The 10,000-nt window shown below is 38.0% G+C and overlaps 1 protein-coding gene across 2 annotated transcripts in view; it reads right to left on the bottom strand.

Annotated features, from left to right (window-relative positions):
• Positions 1 to 10,000, bottom strand: part of gphnb (gephyrin b) — a 73,941-nt gene that overhangs the window by 13,836 nt on the left and 50,105 nt on the right. The window contains exons 9-12 of one of the 2 annotated variants that reach the window (XM_043220033.1): positions 8,299 to 8,340; positions 6,096 to 6,170; positions 3,394 to 3,456; positions 1 to 24 (exon numbers count right to left, since the gene is read on the bottom strand). The exon at positions 1 to 24 is cut by the window's left edge and continues 19 nt beyond it. In XM_043220033.1, coding sequence (XP_043075968.1) covers positions 1 to 24; positions 3,394 to 3,456; positions 6,096 to 6,170; positions 8,299 to 8,340 — 204 coding nt within the window. The remainder of the gene's footprint in view (positions 25 to 3,393; positions 3,457 to 6,095; positions 6,171 to 8,298; positions 8,341 to 10,000) is intronic. The other variant, XM_043220035.1, reaches the window with a different exon arrangement.

Here is a 10,000-nt window from a genome sequence, read left to right as displayed (position 1 = left end):
TTTGCTGCTGCATCGTGACTGCACCTGAAGAAAGAGACGGTCCTTTTTTAATTTTTTTGTGTGTTTTCGTGAAGCTTCTTATGAGATGTTTGCTACTAAACCCCAGAAAACAATAAGCGATGTCATGCCACTGTCACACCGTTATGAAACGCAGAGACAAACATGGATCTGGGAATCCTGGGATGCAATGAGGAGAAACAGATTCGCTGCCGTCCAAAAGTTTGAGGTTCTGTAAGATTTTTTTTAACCACAAAAATGCAGTAAAACCAGCAAAAGCGTGAAATAAACGATTGCCACTTTCTATCTGAACGTAAAGCTGAGCGTCCATCAGAAATTTTCTGATAGCTAGCGAAGTTGAAAACTAAATAAAACGCGTTTTATGCAAATTCGAAAGAATCTTCGAAACACTTTGGACCGGTTTAACGCACTCTCCCTGAGTAAAACGATTCATTTCTGACAAAAAAAGAGAACGATCTTTTAATCAGTCTTTTAAACAGCGTTGCATCGGTAGCAGTAGTGGCCTGTCCAAACTGATCTAAAAAAAATAGGTATATATCGAATAAAAATAATCCTATTCGAGACCGGCTGCATCTGATCTGTCCTCTCCGTGACCTCGGCGTGCTGCTCGGGCCTTCTGGACTGGAGTGGTGGTCTGTGATGACCGTACTTGTGAAAAGCACCCTATAATCAGCGGCGGGGAAGCTCTAATAGACTCTCTGGAGCGCTACAGCGAGATGCTCCCGAGGAGAGGAGAACCGAAGAGGAGAGGAAGACAATTACGAGAGCAAGACCCCGAAGAGCGCAGAGCTCGCGAGACATGAGAGAGAGAGAGAGAGAGAGAGAGAGAGAGAGAGAGAGAGAGAGAGAGAGAGAGAGAGAGAGAGAGAGAGAGAGAGAGAGAGAGAGAGAGAGAGAGAGAGAGAGAGAGAGAGAGAGAGAGAGAGAGAGAGAGAGAGAGAGAGAGAGAGAGAGAGAGAGAGAGAGAGAGAGAGAGAGAGAGAGAGAGAGAGAGAGAGAGAGAGAGAGAGAGAGAGAGAGAGAGAGAGAGAGAGAGAGAGAGAGAGAGAGAGAGAGAGAGAGAGAGAGAGAGAGAGAGAGAGAGAGAGAGAGAGAGAGAGAGAGAGAGAGAGAGAGAGAGAGAGAGAGAGAGAGAGAGAGAGAGAGAGAGAGAGAGAGAGAGAGAGAGAGAGAGAGAGAGAGAGAGAGAGAGAGAGAGAGAGAGAGAGAGACAGAGACAGAGAGAGAGAGAGACAGAGAGACAGAGAGACAGAGAGAGAGAGAGAGAGAGAGAGAGAGAGAGAGAGAGAGAGAGAGAGAGAGAGAGAGAGAGAGAGAGAGAGAGAGAGAGAGAGAGAGAGAGAGAGAGAGACAGAGAGAGAGAGAGACAGAGAGAGAGAGAGAGAGAGAGAGAGAGAGAGAGAGAGAGAGAGAGAGACAGAGAGAGAGAGAGAGAGAGAGAGAGAGAGAGAGAGAGAGAGAGAGAGAGAGAGAGAGAGAGAGAGAGAGAGAGAGAGAGAGAGAGAGAGAGAGAGAGAGAGAGAGAGAGAGAGAGAGAGAGAGAGAGAGAGAGAGAGAGAGAGAGAGAGAGAGAGAGAGAGAGAGAGAGAGAGAGAGAGACAGAGAGAGAGAGAGAGAGAGAGAGAGAGACAGAGAGAGAGAGAGAGAGAGAGAGAGAGAGAGAGAGAGAGAGAGAGAGAGAGAGAGAGAGACAGAGAGAGAGACAGAGAGAGAGAGAGAGAGAGAGAGAGAGAGAGAGAGAGAGAGAGAGAGAGAGAGAGAGAGAGAGAGAGAGAGAGAGAGAGAGAGAGAGAGAGAGAGAGAGAGAGAGAGAGAGAGAGAGAGAGAGAGAGAGAGAGAGAGAGAGAGAGAGAGAGAGAGAGAGAGAGAGAGAGAGAGAGACAGAGAGAGAGAGAGAGAGAGAGAGAGAGAGAGAGAGAGAGAGAGAGAGAGAGAGAGAGAGAGAGAGAGAGAGAGAGAGAGAGAGAGCAGAGAGAGAGAGAGAGACAGAGAGAGAGAGAGAGAGAGAGAGAGAGAGAGAGAGAGAGAGAGAGAGAGAGAGAGAGAGAGAGAGAGAGAGAGAGAGAGAGAGAGAGAGAGAGAGAGAGAGAGAGAGAGAGAGAGAGAGAGAGAGACAGAGAGAGAGAGAGAGAGAGAGAGAGAGAGAGAGAGACAGAGAGAGAGAGAGACAGAGAGAGAGAGAGAGAGAGAGAGAGAGAGAGAGAGAGAGAGAGAGAGAGAGAGAGAGAGAGAGAGAGAGACGCACAGAACAGCTGAAAGAGCGAAACGCGGCGAGCGGATAATGAATCAAACCGGGTGACGATGTCAGCAAAAAGCTCAAAACGCGGTACGTTCTGAAGCAAGGAACAAACAAACACTGCTCGGATCACCTCGGCGTCGCACGCGTTCAGCGGCGGGCTGAAATCGGCATTTTACGCTACTGAGACGGTGGCTTTTCACGCCATAATCATTAAATAATACGCTCTGATAAATAACAGGGACCTGTGAACATCGCGTATACGACTTCCATTCGTTGGATAAACGTTTTTGTGATGCATAAACGAAACAGGTGAGGTTTCTGTAACAGCACTAACTATTTAATCGCTTTTTAAATATGCAATAACCGGGTAATTCTATTCATTTTCTATTAATAAATAGCATTGCTTGTTTCACAAGCACTCATCATATTCTCACCATGTTCATGCTTTTTTAATTGCATTAAAATATGATGAATAAAATAAAATAATACATTAAATTAAATACAGAAATCTTACCAGTTTCATGCGTGCATGACTTACTTTTTAACTGTATTTACGTAGTTAAAATTTTAAATAAAACTATGACCCGATTTCATAATTATTTATTATAATAACAATTATTATTATTTAAATCCGATGGCATGAATATTTCCAGTTTCATTTCTTCATGACTGAATTGCATTTACGTAAAATACAATATAAAATAAAGCAAAAATAGCGAATATTTAATTAGTCATACGCATCACTTCAAGCTTATTAGCTTGTTTTAAATTACATAAAACAATGGAAATTTCCCATCTTTAATTTAGGTCAAAATATTTTTTTAGCGTATTGCAGGTAGTTCAAATTTGACGAAAGGAAATTTAAAAAATGTAAAAATTAAATAATTTTGGAGGACTCACCACGTCAAAAGAATTACAAAAGTTGGTAGCAACAATGACTCAGCAACAAGTTTTTTTTTTACACATTTAAGTACCCTAGTCCTGAAATGAAATAAGCACGTTATATTACATTCAAAATATGCACCCCAAAAAAAAAGCAAAATAAGATGCTAAAAGAAAGACACAAAAGCAAACAAGAAGAAGAAGACAAAGAGAGACTTTGGTATGTGAAGGGCTGATGGTTCAAGGATAGTTACTCGAGAACTGAAGGTCCTATGGCCACGGCGATCATCTTTAAGCACCTCCAACCTACACTGGAGCTTACGGAGATAAAGTCATCAGTCCATCAGTTACAAGCAACAGAAGAAACAGAGCGACTCAGACAGACAGAGACAAAACCTTCAGGTGTCATAAGAGCTAGGGGCTGTTAGTGAACATTTCATTTGCAATCACCAAGAATAACACAAGTTAAAATATTAATAACACACACACACACACACACACGCACACGCGCACCTTTAAGGAATAGTTCCCCCAACAATGAAAATAAGCTGTTTTTTTATGTTCTCATGCCGTCCAAGATCTAGACGAGTTCGTTTCTTCATTAGATTTGGAGAAATTCATCACAGCGGCGGTGGATGGGTGCCGTCAGAACGAGAGTCCGAACTGATGATAAAAACATCCGAATGATCCACACCGCTCCGGTCCATGTCTCGAAAAAAGACAAAAGCTGTGCGTTTGCAAGAAACAAAGACATTTTTTTTGGGAGTCCATAATGAGGCTTCCTCCAACAAGTCCGTCTCCCGTTCAAAATCCACCCGCATAATTATTTAGGACTGTTTGGGCTTTTAAATGCGGATGAGTAGAGAGCGTTATTATGGCAGTGATTAAAAATGACGGCATTAACCGATGGACCGGAGCGGTGTGGATCGCCGTGATCTGTTCCTGACGGCACCCATTCACCGCTGAGACACTTCGGATGAGATTTCTCCAAACACGACGAAGATACAAACCAAGCAAGTTTATTATCGGCAAGTCTTGGTTTTTTGGGGTGAACTATTCCTTTAAAGTAAAACTACTGCCTTTAATGGCAATTCTACTCTACGGCCAGGCGGACGAAAACGGTTTAAAGCCAACATTGCGTGCCGTCCACTTTAATAACGGCGGTGACCGCAGTTATAGGGAACGTTTTGGTTTCATGCTGACTTTAAAGTGAACTCAGAGAAAGACACAAACAGAGAAACTAAGGCATCAAAAGAACAAAATCTGATCGACGGACAGACATTATAATCAGAGAGAAGGATGCTCTCTCACACACACACACACACACACACACACAGACCAATTATGACACCTCCATCACAATTATCATATTAAAATGAAACTATAGCACACTAAAAGCGCTGGGATATCGAACAATACTCTCATGAAATATCCTAGATGTGGACTAATTAATACACCGCCGGCCTAATTTCCAACGGGTTTGAAATATATGACAAATCCTTAATGGTCATTAATAAAAATCCAGGTTCTTCATCTTCCCGTTCCAGAAGGAATGGAGGAAAAAGGTTGTTCCGATGAAAAACAACGATTAATTTAATAACCGTTCACTAAAATGTTCTTTGGTTAACAAATAATGGCATCACTGTGAACTATTTAACACTAACTACACTAGTTAGTCTGGTTTTTAACACCAGTTAAGATGAGCTACGAATGAACACTACTATCATTAATAATATCATTTATTAAGCTAATTACAGCATTTACTAACTCATCATTAAAGCTATATTTTTATTAGCTAACATTAACAAAGATTTATAAAGCGTGCGATAAATGCGGTGTTAACTGTTCGTTCATTTTAATTAATACATTACACAGAAGACAAGTGTTACTAGTATGTGATAAAGGGGAGTGTGTGGGTTAGTTAGTATTAGTAAAGCACATTTGTCTTAAAAAAAATAAAGATTTAAAGGTGTATAAACTGATAAATCGGGCAAAAGCACGCAACAAATGTGCTAAAACGTCGACCGGCATTAAAGCGAAAACAGAAAGCGTATAAATAAATGCAAGCGTTACAAAAAACACTACATCGTAGGCTAAAATAACTCATAACAAGCATACTTCAACGAGTGAGTCAAACAGAAAAGGGAGGTGGAGGTGAGAAAAATTAAGTTGCTCTATAGATTAAAATGCAGGTAAATAAAACGTAAAATGTTGATGGTGTCATACTAAACAACATTGATTTCAATGTGAAGTTTTGATTGTAGTAAGACTAAAATAGTATTTAACTAAATATACTCTGATAATCTTTATTCATATATATATATATATATATATATATATATATATATATATATATATATATATATATAATAAATATTAAAATAAAATATTAAAATAAATAATTATATTTTATATATATATATATATATATATATATATATATATATATATATATATATATATATATATATATATATATATATATATAAAATATAATTATTTATTTTAATATTTTATTTTTTCCGTATGGGGTTGTTAAAGCAGCAAACCCAACAACGTTAAAACAGAAGTTTTTAGAAGAACAAAATTAAAAATAGAAGATTTTTTCAAGTTAGTAATAAACACTATTGCTTTACAAGAAAACATTTCATTTGTTCCACCTTAAAATGCACATATGAATAAGTTACTTGTCATTTCTTCGTAACTAAAATATACTCACAGTTTCTGACTTCGACGTATATTTTGTTTGTAGCTGTAGTTAGAATGTTAAACGTCTCTAAATTTATGTGCGTGAAGAAAACTAAATATTTAAACCCACTGATACCTGAGTCATAACGGCTGGGAGGTGCTTATTTTATTATAAGTCTGTGCTCAAAACCGGCTGATTTTGTCGGTACTAAAGTCATGGTTACAGGCTGAATTAGTCTCAAACTATGATTGAAGGTGAGCTCTTTACCTGGTCCAAGGTAGAGTACCTTGACTTGAGTGTGATGACCTCATCCAGGTGTGCTCTGAACTCTCGCCGCGACGCCTGGAGGAAGCCACAGGACAGTCACTCCCCCGAAACACACACACACACACACACACACACACACACACTTCTCTACATCCAGCAGGCACAGATCCACAATCCAAGACATTTATAAGCATGCGCTGCCCAAACACGACACACACACACACACACACACACACACACACACACACACACACACACGACTCTCTCCAGCCGCACACAGTAAGAAAACACACTGCGGTTACAATGAAACATACGAGCAGCTGAGCGAAATGAAAAACTCACCCGCATTCAAAGCAACTCAACTGATCTAATGCCGTAAATCGTGAGTGATCGCAAACAAACCAAGAGGAAAGAAATCATGGAGCTGGAGGAATCACACTCAAAGTGAACAACACTCAAATCAAGCTCCTCCGAGCACTTTGACTTAAAAGGGTTCGCTAACGTTTTTGGGTCGGAGGTCCTTCAGATTCAGACACGAGCCACTAACACCGTGAACTAACTGGACAGAAGTTATTCACGTGCTTGATGTTTCATCAGAGCGGTAGAATCTGACAAAAAAGTTTTTAATTTACTATAAATTTTTTTTCTTTTTTAAGTGAAAATTAATGCTTACTAAGACCTCAGCTGTTTTAATAGCAGAGCTACTGTTGCACTAATAAACTAAATAAAATATCTGCTTTTTGTAATTTAAAAAAACATACATTTTTTTATATATATATATATATATATATATATATATATATATATATATATATACACATATACATATACACATATATACATACAAATATATAATTATATATATATATATATATATATATATATATATATATATATATATATATATATATATATATATATATATATATATATATATATATATATATATATATATATACACATATACATATACACATATACATATACACATATATACATAAATATATATTATATATATATACAAATATATATATATATATATATATATATATATATATATATATATATATAATTTTGGGGGAATTTTTTAAGTATAATTATGTACTTTATTGCAAATATATTGTTTTTACTAATTACTAGATAACTAAATACAAAAACAATTCTATATTTATTCTAATTTATAGTAAATTGCAGGAATACTTACTACAAAAAAGCTAACAAATTAAAAAAATTAACATTTTATCTTTGCCATTCAATTTTTTTTTTTAAATAAAAACATAATCCATGCGTTAACAGAAAAACAACCATTTTCAATATCTTAAATGTCTATGTCTTCAATATCTTATGCAATACCTGAATCATGCTCTCATGCCAATAAAAATGTACACATTTTTATAAATGTAAATTTTTTGCTCACATCTCAGTACTAGCTTCCGATTTATGGTATATGTATGCATAGATAATTGATTTAAACACGTTCGCACTTTAGCATAGGGACCCATTCTGACTAATAAGTAGTCGCTTATTAGCATGCCTATTATTAAAATATTGTCTGTTTATTAGTACTTATAAAGCACGTCCCCTACACCTAAATATTAACAGCTGTCTTACTAAAAACGAGCAGCAAATCAGCAGATTATTGAGGCAAAAGTCATAGTTAATGGTTTGCTAATAGCGAGACCTTAAAATAAAGTGTGACCTGTGTTTTTAGATCAAGCAGAGTTAACAAAAGTGGTTCCTAAGATGGGTAATGAGTGAGAAACTAGGGGTCGACTGACAAAGCTGGCCAATGTATTGAAGACGTATAAAAAATAACATTATTACAGCTTGCTATAGATGAACGGTTGTCAAAATAGCCTCTATCGTTATTAATCAACCGGCCCGGTATCAGTCTGTCACTAGTAAGTGCAACCCCACCGGTGTTTTATGCATGAGAAAAAAATTGTGTTATAGAAATGCATTAAAACATCTGACGTGATTATGCTGATGGGTGAACCAATCAAAACGTCTAAAATCGTCACAAAAATGACCGTCAGTCATTTGTGCACTTGAGAGAAGCATGCATGACGAGACAGGAAGGGTTTCAAGCAGAGCAGGAAGCAACAGTCACTGCAGGCGGGAAGAAACATGTCGCATGGCAACACGTTGAGGCGGAGGAGAGCTGTTGCCATGGCGATGCGGCCCGAGACGCATGCAGGAATACCTCAGCAATGCTTAGGGTGGATGAAGAGGAGGGGAGCCGCGCCTGGGTGCCACGAGAGGGGGGAGAAGAGAAGACAATTAAATATAAGAGCCAGCAAAGCCAAGCTGAGACACACGCACACACTGCCGCCCCCTGCTGGCCCGGAGGACTGCTCGAGCGCCGCAAGCCAAAGCAGCTGGGAACAGAAGACAAATACAGCGCTTACACCCGCGTATTTGCACAGAGCGTGTTCCTGGGCCTTGGATGCGGGATCGGTGCTTGACATTTTCACTGCGAGTTCATCTGTTTTTCTGAATATCAAGCTTACTTAGCGGACGATCATTTCCGAAGCCTGTTTCCGCCGTGTAAGAGGAAAAAACACGCTTTGGTAAGTCACAAATAGAGGTTATGAGATGAAAATACTGACTTTAAAACGTCAAAATTACGACGTAAAACGATTCATTCTAAAGTAGATATTATGACAAAAAGTCAAAATCAAGGCATAAAAAGAAACGTATGAAATAAAGTACAAATTATGACTCAAAATTGATGGAGATGAAGTAGAATTAAGGCCAGAAACTAAATTATGACATACTAAATAGAAATTATGACAAAAAAGTATAATCTACCGTTTATCTCACAACTATTTTAAACTAAAAAGGACTGTCATAATGACTTTATTTAATTATTGTTTTTTATATTTCATCTCATTATGACTTTCCGAAGCATGATTTTTTATGTGGCAGAAATAGGCTTCCATACCTCGGATTAATTTTAGCTTGGGGATAAAAACGTGGTCACGTTAAATCCAATTTCTATTGGATTTTCGGCACATACAGAAGCAAACACAGCGAAGATGAAAAGATGGGTGAAGCGTTTAACACATCGCCGCTAAAACACGCGCGCTTTAACCTTTCACCACTATCCACCGCATTATTACAATCAGATTTCTCAAAGCTGCAATACTGATGTCAATGCAATAAATATTTTTTAACATATATAAACCATACCATCCGAATGTTTGGCCTCAAAAAGGGGTATATATAAAAAAAAAAAAAGCTTTTATTCAGCGAGGCTGCATTAAATCGGTCAAAAATAAACAACAGTAAGGATGTTTAAAAGGATGCAAAATATTATAAACGCATCTAAAAAAAAATGTTATAACTTGCCCTAATGAATCACAAGCAAAACATATATTCATGCACACGCCATCGCTTTCAAATTCATGTCGACTTGAAATGCTCACAGCGTATGACGGAAATCATTTGGTATTTATTGCTCATAAAATAAGTCTCACGCGCAATGCGTGCAAGGTGTCCTTGTGGTCCCGGAATAGTGTAATATATCTCGCAGGCTGCGGCCCACCCGAGTTTAAAGCTCAAGTGAAACTCAAGCACTACAGATATAATCTCTAGAAGCGTTATTTATCACACACACACACACACACACACTTCGCATGTGCAGTGTCCTCAAAGAAGTGTTTTTCTCAAGGGTGATTCAACACAAGAACTGATACCAATAGACTTTAATGTGATGCTCCTACGAAGCCTCGTGACAATTCTCACGGCAAAGTGTTGGCAAATTCATCGATCTCATTTGTTTTTACGAACAATGCTTTTCGTAGCATGCCAGTAAACTCCCAAGTCCTATAAAAATCTCATTAGAATGGTCGCAAATTACTATATAAAATGGCATGCCCGTTCCTCGGTGCACTTTTTAGCGA

The sequence above is a fragment of the Puntigrus tetrazona genome, chromosome 20 (genome assembly GCF_018831695.1).
Source record: "Puntigrus tetrazona isolate hp1 chromosome 20, ASM1883169v1, whole genome shotgun sequence".
In the NCBI taxonomy this organism is placed as follows: domain Eukaryota; kingdom Metazoa; phylum Chordata; class Actinopteri; order Cypriniformes; family Cyprinidae; genus Puntigrus; species Puntigrus tetrazona.
Note: the sequence above shows the minus strand (reverse complement) of the source record. Positions and strands in the feature narration are given on the sequence as shown.